This window comes from Styela clava, chromosome 10, assembly GCF_964204865.1.
Source record: "Styela clava chromosome 10, kaStyClav1.hap1.2, whole genome shotgun sequence".
Classification (NCBI taxonomy): domain Eukaryota; kingdom Metazoa; phylum Chordata; class Ascidiacea; order Stolidobranchia; family Styelidae; genus Styela; species Styela clava.
The window spans coordinates 19,867,392-19,891,929 of record NC_135259.1 but is presented as its reverse complement, the minus strand read 5'-3'; the positions used below and the strand labels follow the sequence as shown (position 1 = coordinate 19,891,929).

The 24,538-nt window shown below is 37.0% G+C and overlaps 3 protein-coding genes across 3 annotated transcripts; all 3 read right to left on the bottom strand.

Moving 5' to 3' along the window:
* Positions 1 to 6,208: 6,208 nt before the first annotated feature.
* LOC120346360 (uncharacterized) lies at positions 6,209 to 7,504 on the bottom strand. Its single transcript, XM_039416111.2, has one exon. It carries the CDS (start codon positions 7,494 to 7,496, stop codon positions 6,504 to 6,506), a length of 993 nt encoding a protein of 330 aa, XP_039272045.2. The 5' UTR covers positions 7,497 to 7,504; the 3' UTR covers positions 6,209 to 6,503.
* A 2,604-nt stretch (positions 7,505 to 10,108) lies between these two features.
* Positions 10,109 to 14,023, bottom strand: LOC120345380 (uncharacterized). Its single transcript, XM_078116739.1, has 5 exons — positions 13,933 to 14,023; positions 12,851 to 13,078; positions 11,639 to 11,815; positions 10,656 to 10,837; positions 10,109 to 10,426 (listed from the first exon to the last, which is right to left on the bottom strand). Exons 1-5 carry the CDS (start codon positions 13,994 to 13,996, stop codon positions 10,259 to 10,261), a joined length of 819 nt encoding a protein of 272 aa, XP_077972865.1. The 5' UTR covers positions 13,997 to 14,023; the 3' UTR covers positions 10,109 to 10,258.
* A 3,850-nt stretch (positions 14,024 to 17,873) lies between these two features.
* On the bottom strand, positions 17,874 to 23,469 carry LOC120346446 (uncharacterized). Its single transcript, XM_078117293.1, has 5 exons — positions 23,288 to 23,469; positions 22,151 to 22,390; positions 20,798 to 20,980; positions 20,110 to 20,417; positions 17,874 to 19,597 (listed from the first exon to the last, which is right to left on the bottom strand). Exons 1-5 carry the CDS (start codon positions 23,355 to 23,357, stop codon positions 19,430 to 19,432), a joined length of 969 nt encoding a protein of 322 aa, XP_077973419.1. The 5' UTR covers positions 23,358 to 23,469; the 3' UTR covers positions 17,874 to 19,429.
* Positions 23,470 to 24,538: the final 1,069 nt, after the last annotated feature.

Here is a 24,538-nt window from a genome sequence, read left to right as displayed (position 1 = left end):
TTCAGTTTTGGTCTGCTTTTCTAAAGTAATATGCACGACATTGAATCCGAAGCTTATCGACTATACCTGCAACAATGCTTTGCGATCTAAACATACAAACGCCACTATGCTAAACTAATAAAGTAATTCGAATAATTACTGAATTTCGAAATACTAATCGTAGATAGCGCGAATTATTCCCGGTTCCTAATTTCGTAATCTGCTTACAGCCGATAATTTACAAAGCAACGAGAATTGGAATTTACAACTAAAATGTCATCTATGAATAAATCCCGCATTAGAGGGAACAATCAAAATTTAAACTCACCCACAATTCAAAATGGAACCGAAACAAAACGAACAAAATCGAGGAAATCCGACGAAAGCGTGATTCCAAAACGAGGCTTGCTGTTGCGACCGTTTGTGACGTATGTTCAAATAGCAACCGCGGTTTTACTCATTGGCGACCTCATGTGTGCAAATCAGATATTATTTTTTTGCGCACAACACGTCGTACAATCGTAAATATTTCATAATAAAATTAGGCAAAATATTAAAGAGTCAGTTCCAAACCTCTTGAACAGGTTCATCGCTTTTTACAATAAAAAAGACGATCAATAGACTTTACACAGACTTCTAACCCCAGACAATCCTTACCCTATTTTTGATGCTACTTTTGCGAGTTGCGGTTACAAACTGCTATAGATGTTTCATAATCAGCATCTGAAATGTTCATCAGCTTGTCTTCAATTAATAATGCTAGAGCTTATTTTAAACTAATCTGGAATTTTTTCAGGAATTCATTTCGATTACTTGGACCAAATTAAACTCATTGTATTACGAAACAAAAGAGCTATGATCAAAGATATAGACACGTCACAAGGTGTCGCTATTTTTCATTCTGACGCATAAAAAACGAATCTTTTGAAGTCCACAGAAATTTTTTAAATAAGTAAAAGTAATAGCCTTCTGGCGAAAAAATCAATCTTCAACCACTGAAAATCACTTGGTTCCAGTATTCGAAGAGGAAAGGGATTTTATCATGACGAAGGAGAAAAAAACAACAACAACATTACATCGTTGTCCACTGACGTGTCCAATAACCAACAAATCATATAATTCATGTCTAAATTTCGGAAACAACTAAAACTTGGCCAAAGCATGCAAAACCACCGACGCAATCATTTGATCAAAAACGTGCCGAATGATTTAATTGTCCTAGCTGCCAGGTTCCAATCGCCACGCCACCTTTGACATCCTGATTCCTGACATGTCACACATCCGGTTTCGATTTCTAAAAACTTTCCGTATCACACATAGCAACTTTTAGAACATCAGTTCCCTTAGAAACCCGTGTTTTGCGGCCTTCGGGCAGACCACCTGTTACAGTCAAACTTGGTAATTACAAATTTCGGCGCTTCGGAAGTATGTGTACCAAGATGACGCACAACCTGAACCCTAACCCGGCACACACATACTATGTTCGGGTTGTGCGTCATTTAGTACACATACTTCGAGAGCACCAGAAGAATTATATTTTGGAATTTGCATATAATATAATAATACTGGAATATATTTGGCGGGCCGGCTGCAAGGTTGCTGCGGACCGGCGGTTGAGAATAGATTATACTTATAGACTGTCAATGTTAAACGCGCCCAGTACCCATTACCCAAGACTACATTAGCGCCGCAGTTGGCGCGCATAATTCATAAACTACAACCGTTTTCGCAGACTGTCATGGTCCAGGAGGAGAGACGTCAGCGGAAACACCACGCCCATTAAAATTTTTATGTACGATTATAAAAAATCTTGACCATGTCTATTGTCATAAAAATATCGAAAAACATCTAAAAATTACTCTATATTCAAAACGGTCCACGTTTACAACGAAAGTAGAAATCACAAAAAATGCAAATTCCCGCCATGGTGATCACATTCCCCATAATGGCTAATGTTACAATTGTTTGGTTTACCCCTTTTTATTTTTGCGCGTAGGATGGGCTTTGAATGACCAAGGTCCATTACGAAATACTCGTGCTATTTTTGGCACCTGTGATTTGTGACATACAACGACAAGATGGAGTGTGACGTCATAATTCAATGATGCCACGTCATTCAATTGACGAGAAAATGCTAATACGCGCTGGCGATCAAACTCTCTGTCTAATACGGAATATTATGGAAGTATTCTTCACACTGAAAGATAATTTCGAAGATAAGTGAACTTGTATGATTCAGGTATTATTTTTCAAATATCTTGTCTTGAGGCAATAGCAATAGCCTATTCTAGCAAATAATCTAATCTAAGGTCTGAAGATTGTAGTCTAGTCTAGACTAGACTCTAGACCTGACATGAACAAACTACGACCCGCGGGCCAAATCCGGCCCGTTGGGTAATTCAATCTGGTCCGCCTGATGCTACCACCCCCAAACTGAAACCAAATTTTGATGTTTTAGCTGAAAAATAGCTCAAAGAATTTGTTGAGACTGTGATTAAATTAAGTTTTGGCACTGGGCTTATTGTTTTCCACTTTTCTTTTTTAATACTGCAAATATTAACTCCTTACGTTACACTGACATGGCCCGCCAATCTAGATGAGCAAAATTTTTGGCCTCTGGTCCAAAAGCCTTGCCCAGCGCTGCTCTTTAAACTAGAAACTCGAAGGTAGTACTCGGAATATGAATTCGCGTTTCGCCTAACATACAAATTTCGGTGTTCTGGTATCTTTCGTAATTTATGTCCTCCCAACCTGACGGTGGTGAGGTCTCTAGATCTAGGAAGTGACTTTCAAGAGATGATAGTATTGTTGTAACTGACTTTTGCGGAGAAATTGATCTCTGAGCGAAGTTACGGCATACCAGCTACGTATGAGGTACTAAATTTTGCTGACTGGAGGTCTCGGAGAAGGTTTTATTTGTCTTCTGGTACACGTATAGGCAAATGGGTTAGTATTTAAAGTTTTCATTTTTTATATAAATGTAATTCTACCTGGAGATCTTATGTTCGATCCATCCAAAAAAATAGAGATCCAAGTTACCACTTATATACGAAATAAAGCTAGTGCATGCAGTTTAGCATAGATTATTGCGTGGTTTTAACATATATACGCTGTTTGATTCTGTTCGGGATAGAATTAGCTTATGGCGTAACAAAATATAACTATAACAGTTGATCAGTCGTACAAATGGCGTACTGTACGGTCAAGAGTCATTATTTTTACTTAATAAAGGTTGAAACACCATGAGGGTTGCCATCTCTTCCTGGTTGACAGCAAATCCCGGACATCTTTTCGTTTTTGAAGTATTTATCCCGGCCGTTATATTTAATACAAATACTCCTGAAATGTTCGGGGAAAACTGGACGGATGGCAACCCTAATTGGACTAAGATAAATCACGCACCAACGAACCAAAGATCATTCATAACAATGTAAAAACACAAATTTCCTTTTTGTGAATCAATATTATATATCACAGGAAATCTACATATTTGATGTGCTATTTATTGCTCAGAATAATATAAGAATGCGCGGTGATGTGGCTGATCGTGCTACGCGTTAGGAATACGCTCGCCGCACCTCTGATTACCCTGCGTGGGTTCGCGGGTTCGAATCCCATGCGGGGATGGTTATGTGCGAGAGGATTGCTTGACTCCTCGCCGCCGTAGGGTGGTTCACGTAACCGCTGGTCGGTTACGGCTTCCTTTACCGTCAAATTCAGGCAAATCACCAACTAATCCCATACCCAACATGGAATGGTAACCGGACGAGAAGCCGTGGTTCGTCATATGGTTAAGCCGTCTTATCGGTTCCTCTCCCGCGGGGTAAATATGTAAATACTATACTATCCTACTATAACAATACGAATTGGGTAGCTCTTAAAGTATTTAACCTAAACCTAACCTAAAACCAAACAGACAGTGCAATTTATTACTATAAGAGTATAAGTGATTTGAAGAATACAGAAATTCGTGATAAAAATATTATTAATAAAGAACAAGAGAGTGATACTCAAATATATGGACACGGAATGCAAAACAAAATATAATATCATCAATTCCCAGATCTCATAGGATTCATAGAAAATGTAGGAATATATAAAAGTGATAGCCTTCTATCAAAATATACAATCTTTAACCACTGAAAATTTTAAATCCATAATATTGGTCCATTAGGGAATGAGAAAAGCGATTTTTTCATAAGGTAACAAGAACAACAGCAAAACGATCGATCCATAGATCCACTCCGTGTCCAATAATGAATAGTTTAATCTTTAAAATATATACATGACTAACCAAATACCGGAATGTCGATCCAATATAAACAAGACCTATGAACCGATCTGACAGAGAACACTTCAGCACTTGAACTTCATCTCTGCGGCTTTAAGAGAATCACTTGTAAACGCTAGCCAATTGGTTCCCGGCCCACCTGAACTCGGTAAATCCGCGATATATCCCGGTGAGATGTGACTCGTACGAACTACCAGTTATCTGGTTGGTTCGATTAGAGATGTTGCCATGTACCATATATGGTCGTTTCATATACCCTTTATGCAGTGGTGGGATTCAATTCTTTTGTCAGTCGGTTCCATCACAAAAGTCATATTTTTTACCAGGTTCTGTTACAAAAAGTCAGTAAGATTAACCAGTATTCCTAACCGGTTCGCTGATCTCATAAAATTCCGTGAGACGGTTCTAAAGAACCGGTGCGAACCGGCTGAATCCCACCACTGCCTTTATGTCTATTGGGTGCTATATGTGGCTCAGCTGTCAAAGTCATGCTCATCTATATTAAAAGTGTTCCGTAAACTTAATAACCGATCCTAGAAATTAAATTAGATATTAAACCTTGGGTGTTTGCTCGATAACCTATCCTGGTTTTCCGCGACTTCCCTTTCTCGGTAAAAATGTGTTTTCAATTTTGTATATTGTAAATTTCGTATGTTATTTTTTATAGGATGAAAAAAAATAAACTTGACCATGTCTATACCACCACGCTCCATCGTATATAGTGGCGTCTTTGCATTCGTAGCCCAGCGGCATTGCGATTGTACAAAACGTTGCTTGATTGCTCGAAGAAAACGAATCGCCGCGTCACCGCTGTAACCTTGAACTGAGAGGGCATACAATGACAATATATCTCCAACCGAAAATAATCTGTAAAACAAGGACACATGTGCATTTTGCGTCATCAAATCTGAGTTTCTGGTTTTAAAAATTGACCGGATACCACCCTTCAACTGATATAAATAGAAGTCTCGACAATGTATGAGAGTCTAAGTCTGACATTGGCAAATTACGGCCCGCGGGCCAAATCCGACCCGTTGTTTAATTCAATCGAGCCCGCCTGATGCTGTCTCAACCAAACTAAAACCAAATTTTGATGTTTTAGCAAAAAAATAGCTCAAAGAATTTATTGAGATTGCGGTTAAAGATTGATTTTGTAATACGGTAAATATTGTTAATAAAATGTAAACTTTCACGTCACACATACGTGGCCCGCCAGTCTTGATGGGCAAGTTTCATGGCCCCAATTCGAAAAGGTTGCCCACCCCCGGTTTAAGTCAACCTTTCCCAACTGGAGATGCATTCCTCTTCATGGAGAGATTCTTCCGTTTTGGGGGAGGATTTCACTTCGTATTTGCTATCGGCTATAGGACTACTAATATTCTCCATTTTCTTTAATATTAAAATAATAATAATTAACACATAATATAATAAACTACTTAGAGTGCACACAAACGGGAGTGCGACTTGAGCATAACACTAGCAAAGGATCCATTAAATATTGAACAAATAAAATTGTTTTATGCATAAGGAGGGCTGTATTTGTAGATGATATTATCAGTGCCCGGTGGCGTATGTGGGTTATGATAGCCAGAGCGCAAAAATGGCGAAAAGTTTTGATCGTAAAATGTTTCAATAGAGTAATTTCAAATTAGAACTTATTGGAACTCGTATTTTTACTCAAATAATAACTTACAAGCATCTCAATGATACTCTCGATTCAAACATATTCGTTAAAAATTGTCAGTCAGCAATCAAGGAGGCGCATTTTACGTAGATACTCCACGGTTCATAACGCAGAGCTCGGCAACCTTTTGTTGCTCGCGAGGCTTGGCGGGCCGCATATATTTTTAGAAAGGTTAAAGGGGTAATAATCGAATTAGGTCTGGGAGGGGAAAGGGGGCATGGCGAAAATAAGTTTGAAAGACTCACGGGCTATTTATTACAACGGATTTCTTTGGGCGTGGTGGAACGTCTTTCTTTTTGTATGCCTCAAGATAAAAGAATCATGTAGGCTGTAGAGCCTACATCCCAGTTTTTACGGTTCTGCCTATTGTTGAGCATTTTGCAATTGGTCACCTTCTATTCATGAAAAAACAACGAGCACAATCAAATATTCAATAGATCGTTTATTTGAGTGTTCTATATTCAAAACTTTATTTCGTGAAACTTTTAAGAAACAATTATTACAAAAACACGGAACTTAAAATTATAAACATAGGTTACATAGGTAATATTAGCATTTTTCGATTGCTTCGCGTTTGGGAACGTCTAGTTTGTTGGTTTCTTCCACTGGTTCACGCTTCTTGTCATTCCTGTACTTAATTCTTCTATTTTGAAACCAAACTTTAACTTGAGCATCTGTGAGTCTGAGCTTCTTAGCAAGTGCTCGCCTTTCATTTCCAACCATGTATTGCTGATTGTTGAATTCAGCTTCTAAACGTCCTAGTTGCTTTTGAGTGAATACCGTTCTTGCTCGTTTAGTCATTTGTGTTTTTTGAGGTCTAAGATTCGGTGAATAAGATACATTTGATTGAATATTATTACATTGCCCAACGAAAGCCATTGTCTCGATCGGTGCATACGGTATCGCATATTGTTGGTGATGCATCCAATTTTGCTGCACAACTTTGTTTAATCCGGGATATAAATGATATGCATCGTTGATAGGCATATATAAACGATTGTATGTTTCCGGAGGCGGTAATTGCCGATTACTTCTTACTTTGGGTTGAGGTAAGTCTGATGTCACAAACTTAATTTGATCCGGTTCTTGCCGTGAATCATTGTCACAAATTCCACTGTCATTTGCATCCGCACTAGCAATAATCGATTCGTCGTTTTCTCCAGAGGATGAGACACCCGAATCAATTGAATCATCCTTGCTTTTTGTTGTCTGTGTAAATTGAACTTTTCTTTTTTTGCTTGGACTTTCGGTCGAATGTCCCAGTAATGCATCTATAGTAAAAACAGTAGTTTTCGTTTTCCTTCCTCGGTTGTTAAATTTTGCCATTTGTTCGGGATTCTTGACAGAGTCGAAAATTTCGGCACTTTGTCTCTCTTTATTTACAACTGCAGCTTGCATAAAATCCGAACCTTCATCTGATGAAAATTTTCTCTTATTTATTGTAACTTTTTCTAAATCTGAACCGCCTGTGTAATTGAAACGAATAAACGGCGTCCATTGAGCATTTGACAGCGCTTGGTAAGGATGGCGGTAGGAAATCATCTTGTAAAGCTTGATATTGTATTTGCAAATTGTAATGAAATGTAGCAGAATAACTGGTGTATTTATATGGGTATGTTTACTTATCAATGCCATTTAGTCGATAAAGCTAATGGAACGTCAGTATTATTAATAGATAAAAATAGAGTTAGAGTTACGACTCTAGATTTTAGATAAACGACTGTATTCTTATCTGATAAGATTAATCTGCAATAACAATAAGACAACATAACGCATAATTGCGTTTGATTAGTTACCAAATGAATGTATATCTAATGTAAATCACAAATGTTTTAGCCTTGTCCGATATAGCATGTCATCATAGCATAAAAACCTCTGATTACAAGTTTTTGACAAAGATAAACTTCTGATATCTGGCACACGCCTTAAATTTAGGTTCATTAAATCGGCATATATTTGTAATCATGCGCCATGGAATTATCGCCCCTCATCCTAATCTTGAATCTACCTTTTTTTTAGATCAAGACGACAAGTCTGGGATCCAGCCTAATGCCTCCACACCTAGACTATGTCGAGTCGTCGACGGAAGACCTTTCGGGTATTCGATTCGGACCGCGTCTAATTCTTTATTTTGGATCATTAGCCCCATTTTTGAAGTTTTCTTTTATAAAATCACTTTTATAGACTTAAAAATATATATGAAAAGAACTATAACGCTACAACTAACAATCTTGACAAGCTTATCATTAGTCGGTCGAGGAATTGCGTGTTTAAAGATGCCTAAATATAATTTCTAGAAAGTCCGGACGTAAATATGTTTGACGTTTTGTGTGGCGGGACTGGATTGTCCTATTTTTCATTGTTTTATATTTTATATATATTTCTTATCTAGTATTGCATATGCAATGGTGTGTGGAGTCCTATCCATAATTCGGCCTATAGTTAGATTAGATTCTGTTACTCGACTCCAACCACCACTGCATATGCGAACTGGCTGCAGTCGCAGCGTTCGCTCTCTTTGCTTTTGCTGTCGCTGAGTAAGGACCGTACTTTGTCGCTCTTCTATTCTATCTGCTTTAATCGTGGATTTTACACTATTTTAATAAAGTCTTTTGTTTGCATCGTGAACTTCGAACCTATTTGTGTGTCTTTGCAGCACACTGGATCTTCTGAACTATTTATTACAGTATTATCAGACTGTATTAGTGGCGAGCACCTACCGGTATTCCGGTTAAGTCGTACTGTTGCATTTGTATGCGGACCTTCGGTAAAAATAGTCGAGTTCTATACCACATAGTGAGGTAGACTTTTTTTCATCACATCCACTATATGTAGGATGGTATTATAAAGAGATATTTTTGGTTTCATGCCATCAACTGGGCGTCTGGTACAAGTGATTTTTAGGGACAAAATTTGATATTAAATGTCCAAGTCAATCATTGAGGTTAGAGAAATTAGGATGAAAGTTGTTCAAAAAAGTAAACAAAATTCCTCAATCTACCCAATGACATACAGTATATTTAATAACACTTTACAACAATATTTGCACATGGAACATTCACAGTGAATTTACTTTTCGTATAATAATGCAGGATTTCCCGGTGCTACGAGTCTTGTTCATTATTGGGTCGTGATCGTTTGTGTCGTTCAACTCACTCACTAAAACCCCAAAACTGCTCAACACAATGTTGTTATAAGCAAACGCAAACATATCAACTTGATGTGTAATTTACTGTAAAACTGTTCTCGAATGACAGAATAAAATCAGAAGAATCATAGTGAAGTGTCTAAACTGCAATGTAAAATATAGCATGTCTTAATTTAACTTCCCAGTCTGTGGAAATTTATACAATCACAGTTAAACAATCAGTCATAGACACTAGTAATAACGTAACAAATCCTAAATATTGGATACAGTCAGTATAGCGGTACTTGATTACACTTTAAAAGAGGATGACTCTAAATTGCAGATTAACTTACGAATACGGAGCACGGAATAACTTGCCCCAGACAGTGTTCACTCATTACCAACTCAAATACCAACATACATTTACAGTGAAAATTGAATAATAAGCAAATGGCAACACTGGGCAAGATGTGCAGCGTGAAATCTAAAATATTTTTCACACAAAATAAGACCCAACTAATCGATTTATTCGACCAATAATACTAAAAACAGGTTAGTGGATGGTTAATATTTAAAATAAAATATGAACCACACGGGAAAAGAATAGCAGGATAAGGATAATATTAGATCCTGTCACTCAACTGAATAAAAACCTAAAATGGCTCAACCACGAGATAAACTTGCGCAATAACAAATCACCACAATGAGGCGACAAAGAGCAATAAATAAAATGAAGGCACGTCCATCACCTATATTTTAAAACGAAGTTGAGCAAGCGCATTTTATGGTACTACTGTTAATTTAAAGAACATATTTATTTTCGTATTTTATTTTCTCTAGATAATATTGTAAGTAACGTAATGAAAGAAATTTGAATTTAAAATAACGAAAACCATTTTTGTTTGGTTCAAAGGCAAGTTTCAGTTGTATCGCCTATCTTTCTAAGTCAATGGTTCTCAAACTTTTAAGCCGCGCCTTCAACAATAAGTTACAAATAACAGATTGTAAGGCAAAAGTATGTTTTATTAAAAAAATACGTGAACGAAACGTAAATATCCAAAATAAGAGGCCAACATCAAATTTAACAAATATTTTTAATTAGCTTTACGCCCTCTAAAAATTTTCCACTCCCATAGAGTGTGCGCGCCCCCACGTTTGAGAACTATTGTTCTAAGTATTACACAACCGTCTGTCCATAAATGATATTGTCAACCAGCATTGCTGCAGGTTCATTATCATTTGTGTGTGGAAACGAACTCTCGTAGATTACATTTTCGGTCATGGTGTTTTCACCATCTGTTCTCTCTGGGCTTGGTGTACTTTTGGCTGACAAATTTTGTATTTTCTTCCTAAAAATAAAGTATTTAATTACGTTGGAATTGTAGGAGTATGGGTGCTCCAGAAGTCTGTTTATCAATATGACGGGAACTGATTTTGCGACCCTGATCTTGGGGATATATCTCTCGAGCTGCGCAGTGTTGAGATTTGAACTTGAGGCACTTTCATTGAAGATATTTCACCCAACATAATTACATGGGAGCCTGTGATCAAGTTAATCTAAATAATTTTTCTACTTGCCTGAAGCGGCACCAAACGAACAAAAGTCCTCCCAGCAATACGGCTACGACCACGGCAATTACAATTGGGAGTATTGTGCCCAGCGAAGCATTTTTGCCCTGAGAAGTGTGGGTGTGAGTCGTCATGTTATAAGCGTTTGTAGCTGTATCGGTCCAGTGTGTTTTCGGCGAAGTTGGCCCTGGAACGTATATATTTGTGCTCGGTTTACTTCTTGTTGAACCATGTGCATTTTGAATATAATCCGTTGCTTCGTATTAGGGCGCGCTCGTTGTCTCATAGGTTAATTGCACTTGAGTAGTTTGTGGTTCTGGCCCAGTTAATTATGTAAATAGTTAAAACAACCGTTGAGAAGCTGCGAGTCATGCCAAGTTTTTTCCATGCAGTAAAAAGTCAATCAAATACAAATTTTGGAATAGAGAGAATAGTACACCGTTATACTGCGCAAGCGAAGCCGCGGGGATAGGGACCATTCCATGTCGGATATGGTATTAGTTAGTTATTTGTTTTTCGAAGCGTGGACCTGATGGTGGACGAAGCCGTCCCCGACCAGCGCTTACGTGAACCACCCTACGGCGACGTGGAGTCCAGCAATCCTCTCACACATAACTACGGTATCACCGCATGGGAATCGAACCTGCAAACCCATGCAGAGTAAACAGAAGTGCGGTGTCAAGCGTACCCCTAACGCTTTGCACGATAAGCCACACCGCCGCGCCGGAATCAAATCTGGGTGTCCAGCTGTAACACTCAAGGCTCTTATATGTATTGGAAATATCAGGAATTTTAGTTACACAACTACTGTTATTGTAGGCGAGTATGGTGTGCTTTTGCCGACTTATGAAACATTGCTTACTAGCTATAAATATTTATTACAGAGCATCAGATCACGAGATAGACGAGGCGAGAAAGTTTTAGATTATTGAAATCCAAAAATAAATTCTTTAATCTTAGTGCTATGAGAAATAAATTTAATTTTTACCTTCAGTGTCGCATTTTGAATAACTGTAATTTATTGCCTCAATATCGATATATTCATACATAGTTAAACTTATATTCTTCGGCAAAGACGAAACTTTTATCCGGTCAACCACGCCCACATGACTGCTGGAGAAACATCCAGTCGTGAAAACAAAGCAAAAGGAATCATCATCGCAACCTGAAACAAGATCGCAATTCTCAAATAATTAGAGTCTAATGCAGTGCTTCTCAAACTTTTCAAGCCGCGCCCCATTTTTAGAAATTGTCAAGTCTCGCGTCCCACCTCAAAAATAACTAGCTGGCAATAAGCTATAAATAACAGATAGTAAGGCAAAAGTATGTTTTATATAAGAAAACACGTTGAAAATACGTGAATAGAATGGCAATCAAAACTTGGAGCAAAATATCGGGTCTCCGAAAATTAAAAAAAGCTCTTTAGTGACTCCATTCATCTTCAAGAACTGTATATTTGAAATGCAGGAAAAAGAAACAGCAATCACACCAACGACATTAAGCAAGCGATCCATGTTTACAAATGATGAAAACAAGATTTTTGTTACTCCCGTAGTATGTGGACCGAGTTAAGATTAGGCCATAATTTTATTTCGATTTTCTATATTTTAGTTCTATTACGAGTTCGGAGACTGTCTGTGTTAGCTAATTGAATATATCCCCCGTCCAAAGGCTTCCGTCCCTTTAAACAACTTGATGTAAAGTAGGCGAACAAAATTAGTTACCCCCATCCTGGTACACATACTTCTGGAACACCGTTTTTTTCATACGCTTGCCTCAAGCAATGTTACAAACCCTAACTTGATCAAATCAATTTCCGGTGGAGAAGACCTAAGCGATCACCGAATAGAAGAGACGGGATTAAAAATTTGAAGAACAGGTTAAGAACATAAATCTAGTACATTACTTTCGAAACGCCAAATATATCGCTAGTTGTCAGCTGTGGTACCCATTTGTTACAGTCGTCTAGAGTTTAAGGCGAACAAAAATCAACTTGTAATTCAAACAGTTAATTAGGCATTAAACAGCGGGTCCGGAATCTCAATTACAAAGTCTGAAGTTGACTTTGAATTTATTTTCAAAAGTTCACATAAACCTTGGATGGTTTGATAAATGTCTTGGAGTCGATGTAGTTGAAACCTCAATAAACAGGCAAAAACGAATTTAATTTTATCTACATTGGGTACTTAAGTTTTCTTACCTGGATCTGCTTTTGGTGTTAAATGACAATCAGTTACGTTGTATTTCACGTTCACACACAAACCACAAATACGCAAGGAATATCCGGACGAGGCGTTGAATTGTGTTTCCCAAGTGCACGTCTTTGGAAATTCTTTAAGCGTGTTTATCCGAAACATGCCACTTTTGCCCTTTGGTTTTCTTTCATTTTCAGAAAGATGACACTTACTTCTTACGTTTCCAGAAATTCCTGCAAACAAACATTTCCTCTTTGAAATATTTCCAGTATTACACGTTCAACACTACTTCCACAATTGGAATCAGATATTATGGGCCTCTCGTCAGAATTGACTTTTAAAAATATGGCTTCAATATAAAAGTTGAGGGTTTCAAATCGGCCTTTGGCGGACAAAAAAAACTAGACGGCGATAATTCCAAATTTTCGTCCAAATTAATTTGAATAATTTGATATTCGATGTGCCCAGCCTCACTTCCGCTTTTGATTTCATTATCGAAATAGAGAGAAATGCTCGTTTATATAGACACGAAAATCGCGCATAGGTACCCGTGCGATAAGGTCCTAGCTGAGACCCCAGCTCACAGAAAATATCGTCGGAAGAGCGTGATGAAAAAAGTGTCCTTTTTTGATTAAAATTAAACGATTTTTTTGTGAATAACGAGTAGCAAATATCTAATAAGTTTATGAAGGTTTTCGAATCTCTCCGTACGTAGTAAAATTCGCTTCTCCAACATCGCGTTACATTAATTCACAAACTTTGTAAAAAAAGTTGTTTTGGAACAGTGTAACGAACTTTAACTTAAATCTTAGCAAAATTCAGGAATAACATTAGTGAAGCATAATCATCCCCCTTTCATAAGAACAAAATCACTGGTTGAACGCCTGGGTGTTACTATTAAAAATATGTGTACGTTTTCATGTATTCACGCGGAATTTAGTTGCGGGCAACAACGCACGGTTTCTCCGCAGTGAATTCAAAAGTTACCGAACGAAATTGTGTCCTATAATTTATGCGAGTGCATGAAACTTTATATAGTAATTAGATTAATTAACTTTAAAACGAAGAAATAGACTGACTGGTTTACCTTGTTTAAGACTGTAGATCACAAGTATCAAGAATATGAACATAATTTTTACTTTAGTAGCCATCACAGTGATGCGTTCATAATTTTTCAACTAGATTTTATATATAAGATAGAACTACCTATATAAGTACACACTGCGATTTTACAGGGTGGACCAGAAGTAGTTCTATCTTATATATAAAATCTAATAAAAAAATTGCTTCCTATCGTAACATTTATTCCGTATTGTAATATACCAGGGTGGGTTAGAAGTAGATTAACATTACTGTTAAATTAATTTATTATTTAATAGTTACATAACTGTTACTCCTGGCCCACCCTGCATGAGATTTCGCTCTTCAAACTCATAAAATTGGGAATTATAAATAATTTTTGATTCGAGTTCACTTTGAATGCTGCTCTTTGAAAGCTGCCATCTTTCATACGTACTGGACAACAGCACTCACTGCAGTTCAAATATTTCTATCTTTGAATTCTGACACATGACACGATTTTGAGTTGTTAAATATTTGGACTCCAAATTCAGTTCCCGTCTCTTAGAAGGCAAAATCACGTTTGGAAACAATTATAACAAGCCTGGATCAATTTCTGTTAAAGTAGAACTCCGACTACAGTGTTGTTCGAGGAGTGTGAAGTTCCAACAAAACGAATCTGTTATGCTTAAAAATTTAAATCCAAGAAAATATTAAACAGTGGTTCATTCCGTAGTTAGGCATTCAATCCTTACACACCCATTGTATATTTAAAGCAATCACCCTGGCGCGTGACATGACACTCATAGGCTGAAATAAATTGGGTGCGGGGGGCAACGCCGAATCGGTAAAATTCCGGTCCTTCCGAATATTGGTATCTTTTTACATATTGTTTAAGATCAATGGCCTCTTATATCTAGGCTTAACATATGCCCGGTTTTAGGCGGGACTGTCCCACTTTTCAACGTCTTCTCCCGGCGACCCGACCGGTCACCCAAAATCCCCACTTTGGCGTTCAGCCAGCCAGCATATTACACGAACATTATTAATTAGTATATTATCGTAGCGTACCGGTAGCTTACTTACTGAAGGTGGATGTGTGGTTTAGTTTGTTTCGTTGTTTTATAGCGGATAATTGCTACAATTTTCTACGTGTAAGGCCCTTACGCCAAGGGGGTGCTTAATGTTAACGTGGATTCCTTTTTATTTTTGAAACTGAAACCAATATTGAGCTTGGGCCCAAATTATACAATAAAACGCATACCAGTGTTTCATAAAAGCATAGTGTGATATTGCAATGAAAAGATGATTAAACAATCACACGGGCAGTGGCGTATCTACGTAAAATTGCGCGCCCTTGATCATCGAGCATCAATTTTAGATACTTGTGTGGCATTGTTTAACTAAAAATACGAATTTTAAATTATTTACAATTTGAATTTATTTCATCGAAACATTCTACAATTGAAACTTTTATCTGTTTTTGCGCCCCCGTCCAAACGGCGCCCCTGGCCATGCCTGCCACACCCTACATACGCCTCTGCACACGGAAAATTGAAAATCACGAATTTTATCAGGCATGCATCATCTATCACTGATAGGCTAACAATCACACATGGTTAGACGGATGTTCTTACAAATTACGGTTCGTAATTTAAATCAATAATTGAATAAAAAATCAAGTATTTTTATTCAAAATTAATTCCCTGGGGGGTTTGTGCACTCCAGCTACAGAATTCCTGCTTCAAACCCTATTTGACGTTTTGTTACTCTTCCTGAACTATCTGCGCTTACAAATCTTTCATAAGCGGATATAACGCACACAGGCTAACATATTAACGATATCTAACCGCTCGCGTTAATGGATGACTCTAAATAAGCTATGTCTACAGTTACACATTGCCAAATGTTTTGCTAACCAGTGCACCCAATCAAATTTCGATCTGCTCTTTCAAACAATTCTTTCAAAATGGTAGTGTGTAAAATGGTATTATAAAAAGCGAGTGTTATAATATTGATACACTGTATTCTATCAATTCCTATGATTTCTGGCAAGTGCATATATATCGTATTATAGAGAGCATAATGATACTAAACCAGTGCGCCTGACCAAATTCACATCTATTCGTCCAATTTATCAATACAAACAAAAAGAAAATAACGTTTTAAATGAGAGTGTCCAACTACAAACATGGGCAAAGTACGCCCGCGGGCCAAATCCGACCCGTTGGGTAATTCAATCTAGCCCGCCTGATGCTGCCGCAACCAAACTGAAACTAAATTTCAATGTTTCAGCTAAAAATAACCCATGAAATCTGTTGAAATTGCGGTTAAATTCAGTTTTTGCACGAGGCATATTGTTTTCAATCTTTACTCTGTAACACTGTAAATATTGCTCATAAAATGTAACTGTTTACGTCACCCTTACATAGCCAGACAGACTAGGTGGGCAAAATATTTGGCCCCTGGTTCAAAAACTATCCATGAGATGCTATAGTTGTAAAGCGAGTCTTCCTATAATTTCTGGCAGGTGCATGGAAATCGTGTAATAGCAGCGGATACTGAACTAATACATCTGACCAATTTTTCAAGTACTCGTTTAATCATCAAGTCAAAAATATTACCGCGAAAATTAATATAGGAGCAAGTATCCGTTTATTAGACGCAAACTACAGTACGTAATAAGAGCACCGATTTCTAGTATTCGAAACAATGTGACATCACACAAGAATTAATTTATTGGTGCTACTTTGGTATTCGATCTCAGCGTTTGTGTAATATCGCATATCAAAGTGGCACCAATTCATGCTTTCCTCGATAAACCAGTACACATGATCAAATCTCCATCTATCGATGCGAAACAAAAATTATGGCGTCCATCTATCTATGAGGTTCTGTCGCTGTACAGCCCGATTTAATCTTTTTTATTCCAAACAATGCGACACTGTGGTAAAAGACGGATTCCTGCTTTCGCTCGGGACACAGAAGGGATATGATGCGTTATGAATCAATATGGTAGTTTTTGACATTACGCTAATGTATTTCTTATTCAATAGCTTGGAGTTATATAGCAAAGTCGTGTTGTGAATATTGCAAAGAGTTCCTAGGAATAGGTAATTAAACTGGTAAAAATTCCCATGATTGGTATCTATATTGTTATAGTTACCCGTCGGGAAATTGTAGCGGAAACTTGGTCAAGACAATTCATGTCTGGTACGATGATAAAACAGAAATATTGGCATGCGTCAAATGCAGCATTTTTAGTTAATTCAACGAACAACAACTACTAAATTTCGACCCCTAGTCGTGTTGTTGTCCACGGCTCAGGTAAAACAATTTGGGGTACTCCTGGTCCTGAAGTATGCGTACCAAGATGGCGGACAACGGAACGTAGTATGTGTTTTTCCAATTTTAGTTCTATTACGAGTTCGGAGACTAGCGAAGTGACTCCCGTAGTATTTGTACTTAAAATTATGGCCTAACCCTAACCTGGTACACATACTACGTTCCGGTGTCCGCCATCTTGGTTAACGGAGGGAGCGCTTTTTCGAGGATTTATGCTGTTTTAAATGAGTTAAAACAAAAGCTGGGGCACCTAACTTGTTAAAATCGGCAAAAGCTCTTTCGCACTTTTTTTGGACTGCGAAGCACTTTTGCACTCATAATTTGCTTAGAGTTAAGACTGGTTCACATACTTCGGGAGTACCCAAAAACCGGGTCATTTGGAACAAACTGTAGAGAGAACATAAATTTTATGTGAAGCGTCTTAAGATTCCTGAAACTTTGGTACTTTGGTACAAATCACAATCATTTGTATCACAAATACGGATTAATTATTTAAGCTTAATTTCTAAAATTAAATATCTAATAATGCAACGATATTATTTAAAGATATTGATATGTATTTAAACCACTGCATCATTTGCCAAATACATCGACCCGTAGAACTAGCATACGGTTCAAAAAAAGTGCATAGAACGCTATAATTGCTTTCTCAGTATGATTTGTTAGAATCACTCCCTCACGGGTGACGCTGCTGTGTACTTTCGATTTTTGATAAAATAAACTACTTACTGACTTATTGCCTTTCATCTAATGCAAAATTACGGCGACGAGTTCTCACTACTATGTCATCAACGGGACATACTAGTTTCGTAATAGGCAGAGTCGACTTTCAAATAGGTCTCGCAAAGGAAGTTCACTTTATGCAAGCGGTGAACGCCAAAAATCCTAAACAATTATATGGAATCAAATTTGCCACAAAATTGTTTGCGTGATTAAAATACAATATCAACTGCACGGGAAATCAATAATATAACAGGATAATAATAGACCTCGTCACTTAACTCGACAAAAATTCGAAAGGGCGCATACAAGAGATAAACTTGCACAATTATAATGCACCACAATGAGGCGACAAAGAGCGATAACTAAAATTAAGGCACAGCCATTATTCACATTTCCCAGGAAAGCGAAATCAGTGAAACTTTTGGTAATTCATATATACTTCCTGTTAATAGATAAATAGAGATTAATTTGTTACAGAGTTTCATAAGAAATTACGAATAAAAAAAACAAGTTGATGGAACTTAAATATACTAAACTTAGGGTATATGCTATACTTAAAGTATGTTTTATTTGAAAAACACGTTGAAAATGAAACGTAAAAATTCAAAATAAAAAAAATGGAAATATCCAAAACAAGGCGGGCAAGATCGAATCCAACAAAACTTTTATTTTTAATTAGCTTTACGTCCCCTAACCGTTTGAGAAACACTGTTCTAAGTAACTATGTTTGGCTCAACGGCAAGCTTTAGTTTTTATTGCCTGTCTTTCTAAGTATATAAGTTCTCACTACTATGTTGTCAACGGGACATACTAGTTTGCGTAAATAGGCGAGGTCGACTTTCAAATAAGTCTCGCAAAGGAAGTTCATTTTATGCAGGCGGTGAACAATCAAAATCCTAAAAATATATATGGAATCAAATTTGCCACAAAATTGTTTGCGTAATAAAAATACAATATCAACTGCGCGGGAAATCAATAATATAACAGGATAATAATAGACTTCGTCACTTAACTCGACAAAAACCCGAAAGGGCGCATACAAGAAATAAACTTGCACAATTATAATGCACCACAATGAGGCGACAAAGAGCGATATCTAAAATGAAGGCACAGCCATAATTCATATTTCCCAGGAAAGCGAAATCAGTGAAACTTTTGGTAATTCATATATACTTTCTGTTAATAGATAAATAGAGATTAATTTGTTACAGAGTTTCATAAGAAATTACGAATAAGAAAAACAAGTTGAAAATACGTGGATGGAACTTAAATATACTAAACGTAAATATCCAAAATAAAGAAATGTGAATATCCAAAACAAGGCGGGCAAGATTGAATCTAACAAGTTTTATTTTTAACTAGCTTTATGTCCCCTAACCGTTTGATAACCACTGTTCTAAATAACTGTGTTTGGCTCAAAGGCAAGTTTCAGTTTTTATTGCCTGTCTTTCTAAGTATTACACGATCGTCTGCCCATAAATGATATTATCAACCATCATTGCTGCAGGTTGATTATCATTTGTGTGTGGAGAAGAACTCTCGTAAATCACATTTTCAGTCATGTGTCTTTCATCGCCTGTTCTATGAGTAGCTTGTTCACTTCCAACTGACGATTTTTGTTTTTTCTTCCTAAAAATTAAGTATTCAATTACGTGTTGTTAATCGTGATTATTGTTGAAGAATTTAGAAATACATACATGTTGGTCCATTTGCGATTTATTATTTTTCATTAGTTTGATGAAATCAATTTCTGCTACAAATGCTCAACCATTTGCACCAGGTTCTAATCAATCTAATGTCTTATTAAAACGACTAATACCTTCAAATTATTTATTTATTTTATTGGATATGCCGCTGCGGGGAAATAAATATTTGTTTACAGTAACGTTAGTCGGCGTTTCGACGATCATTACACATTATTTGTAATGCCGAACTCCGCAGGCATAGCTATCCTGGAAGCTTTTAAATGCGACTCCGAACCCAACTGTAGAAAGCAATTTGCAAACCTGACTTCGGGAATGGTTTCCCTAGAGCAGGACGAAGAATAAACTTGGTTCTACGTGTCTAAGTTATTTCCCTCAACAAACTGCATAAGCACCTGTGATCAAGTTATTCAAAATAATGTGTTATCATGTACTTGCCTGTAGCGACACCAAATAAACAGAAGTCCTCCCAGCAATGCGGCCACGACTACGGCGATTACAATTGGAAGTATCGTGCTAATCAAAGTATTACTGCCTTGCTGAGAAGTGTGAGTCGTCACAGAAAGATTGTACGTAGTTGTATCGGACCAGTGTGTTTCCGGCGGAGTTGATGCTGAAATGGGGATGGGAGTGCTTGGTACACTTTTTGTTGAATCACGAGTATTTTGAATATAATTCGTCGGTTGAGGCATGCTCGTCGCCTCATAGGTTGACTGCACTTGGGTAGTTGGTGGTTCTGGCCCTGTTATATAAATCAGTGAGATGGCCGTTAAGTAGCTCCCAGCCAAGTTTATTTTTTTCCTATCAGTGAAAATCAATCATGTACAATATTCGAAACTAAAAGATAATTGTACAGTCTTTTGGAAATGGAAGCCGCGCGTAAACAGATCTGGTTAGAGCAGCGACATCCAGGGTTATACTATCTGATTGAAAGAAACGGTAATTATAGTTAAAGCACTGCTGCCGTTACCCACCGACTCATGAAAAACTTCATTAGATATAAATAATAATTACGAAGACTGAGATCACAAGATAGGCTTGGAAAAAGTTCTAGATTATCGAAACCTGAAAATAAATTTTTCAATCTTAGTGCTATGAAAAACAAGTTTAATTTTGTTTTACCTTCATTGTCGCATTTTGAATAACTGTACTTAAATGATTCAATGCCAAGATCTATTTTCATAGTTAATTTTATACTCGTAGGCAAAGAGGAAACCATTTTCCGGTTTCCGGAGCCCGGCACATAACAGTCGTCAGTTGTTAAAACAAAACAAGTTGGATCAACACTGGAACCTGCTGCGGAACCTGCAACAAGTGAGAAATTCTCAAACATATGGACACGAAAGTCGCGCATCGGTAGCGGTAAAGTCCAGGCTGCCAACTAAACACTAAGTTTGCTGAAAAGATCGGTCGACGAAAATTTCGAACTGCCGCCATCTTGTTTTTTTTTCTGTTCGCCAAGGGTCGAGATGAAACCTATGATTTTGTGTATTGAAGTCATATATTTGCAATGCAATTTGTACGTATGAAAAGTTTTTCCTAGTTATCAATTGCTAAAACATGTTTTTGAATTTGTGTTTGGACGCTCAGCGTACTAACTGGGTGATGGATTCCATGTCTGGAGGAACCGATACAATAAAAAAAAAAATTCAATGCGTTTTTTTTCATCAATCCAATTTACCAAACGATCAATATGTACATGTTGTTTTCAAATAATAAAATGAAATTTTTTCATACGCCCTCACCCAAACTAATCGACTTGCGGAAGAGGAGAACCTGAACTACCAGCGAATAGGAGAAAGAGTTTCAATATTTGAAGACTCTTTTGAATCGAATTCACTAACGACAGGTTCAATATATTATATTGATTATATCTGAGAAAATAAGAACAATAACGTAGCCCAGAGTTGTGCAACCTTTATTACAGTAGGGCCAGAAACAAATAACTGGGTGAAATCGCGGGCGGCACCTGTATTTAAGATAGGCCTTCCTAGTAGTTATAGACACAAAAGTTTCGATTATTGATTTTATGACATGTGTTGTTCGCTTCGCACAAGTTAGCTGTTGAGACATTGTAACGTCATAGGCATAGATAATAAATTGGACTCAGGGTACAGGCTTTTCGACGCAGAGGGATTAGAATTACTCGCACGTACTAGATTAAACTGAATTGAAAAATCATTTCGCAGGCCATTTAAAATTGGCACTTCTTCACGGGCCGCACAATTTTCTCTGTGTGCCGCAGGTTGCACACACCTGACGTAGACTCTTCAATTTAAATGTGAACCTGCGAAACCCTGGTCTGTACTAGCGAAACCCGTGTGACGAGTCGAGTCGCATCGACGTTAATTTTCAAAAATTTCTTTCTTGGGTCATTTACTGTAGGGCTCGCAGGTAGAGCTGTTAGAACTTTTGGAACCCTATAAATTCAAAACGACGCAATTTTATCAAGATTAGGCGTTTACATTTACTTACCGTCATGTATTGATTCTACTGGCGTTATTGTACAGTTAGTCGTAGGGCATTGCACGTCTCGCAATTGCCGCCCACATATACGCAAAAAGTAGCTTGACGAGGCATTGAACTGTGGTTCCCAGATGCACGTCTTTGGGAATTCTTCGGGAAAAGCGGTTATCCGAAATTTGCCACTTTGGCCCTCTGGTCTTCTCTCTTCCTCAGAAAGATAACACTTGCTTTCCACGGTTCCAGACATTCCTGCAACCAAGTATCTTTTGAAATAGTCACTATGAACACACACGTTCGAGCGACATTCGCAATTTAAATCAAAATAGCAACAAAAGAGCATGATCGAACTATACATAAATGTTATGGATTATATGACTTTATATATATGTGAAATAATATCCTGATTTTTGTTGTTATAAATTCTTGGCTTTATCATATGTATGACACGGGTCACGTATTTAACAGCTTAAAAAACACAGAATAGTTTATCAAACGACTCAATGCCTTTATTTGATCAATATTGTCATACAAAACGCCACTTTTTTTATATTTGACTGCGGTGTAATATTTGATCTTGAGGAAAGAAGTTATATATTGGTATCTGAGGGCGTAATACTTTCCGGTTCGGATTTAATTATCGAAATAGAGAGCAATGCTCAAATATATGGACCGGTGCGGGAAGACCTTAACTGATAGGAGGGTGACAAAAAAAGTGTTTATATTTAATGTAAATAAAACGGAAATTGTGAATAACGAATAGCATAGGATTCAGAGAACATTTGAATAAAAAAATTAAGATGGCTTTTTAGTGGCTTATTTTGATTTGGAAGAGTTCAACGAAAATGCCCATGGACCTTTCGCCGGCACATAATTGTGATTTCGACTTAAAATCTTAGCAAAATTCAGGAATAACGTTAGGACAGCAGTTATTCATTTTTGGAGGACAAAATCGCCGCTTAAACTATTAGAAATTATGTAAATATATATGTATTCTACCTGTAGATAATTGCGGTGAACAAATCATGGTTTTCCACCAGTTAATTCTAAAGTTAACGAACGAAATTGAGTTTTATAATTAATGCCAGTACATGTGAATTAAATAACTTCAATACTCAGTATATGGTGAAAAAATAAACTTCTCATTACCTTGTTTAAGACAGAAAACCACAAGTATTAATACAATCAAGATAGTTTCCACTTTCGCCGTCATTGTCATGTGTTCTCTTTTTTTCCACTAGGAATTATACACTGTTACTATAATTTCCCACTGATGTAATATGAACAGTCAATATCGAACGACGGCACGAAAAATATTAAGATATGGCATGAAATCTGAAATTTAAAAAATGCATTTTCTGAAAAATGCTTGTCTGAAGAAGTCTGATCCCGTTCAGACGAAACGTTACATAAATACATTTGAGTTAGTGTGCAGCAAGACTTATGGATGAGATGAAAAATATTAGCTAGTAAATAATTTTCAATTTGCATCCGTTTTGAACAGGCCTCCATGAAATCAACCATTAATTACTTTCGAGTCGTAACATAAGCTCTCGTCGTTTATCCAAAGTTTATATTGGTACGAAGGAGCGAAAAATGTTGAGACATGGCTCAAAATCTGAGTTGAGAGACATTAGCTAGTACTGGTTGGTCCAAAGCCAGGCCCGTGGGCCACATGTGGCCCGCCGCTTCATTATCTGTGGTGTTGTTTCGCCATAAAAAATAACCAGATAAATCTTTTGACATATTGTTACATCACTAATGTCACTGAAATTACTAGTAATATTGCTAGCTGAGGCAACTAGCAAAGTTGAATAATATACTGGGCTAGTCTAAATTGTTAACTGCTGGCTTTCTTTTTTTTAGTCGGGAATATATTTGATAACAAAATAGGCTTCATAGAAAACTAAAAATCAAATGAGGAATTTATTATCCTAGGTTGGTTTATGCCTGATAACTGAAAATTAATGTTATGTCTGAACAATATAATTCCTGCCAGGTGTTTTTTGCTACCATCTTAAACAGTATTACAAAAAAAGTTGCCTATATGTCAGAAAAGTTAGTAATTACCCTGCTATATCCCAAATTTGGTAAAATCCGGTGATCAATCAATCTGCAGTTATTATTTTGTAAACCTGAGTTTGAAAAGAAAGCTTACCAATTCAAATAGATTTTTGACTGAATATGGGAGTGAAAATACCACAATGCTTGCTTGATATACCACCCTGAGCTGGTAAATAATTTTTTATTCACATTCGTTTTTAATAGAGATCCCCAAAAACAGCCGATTTGTTCATAATATTGAATACAACAGTTTGAAAATTTTTATCTTTGAAGTCCAACACATGCCTGATTTATTACTGAAACGTTTTTGTAGCCACTGATATTGTCTAACAATAT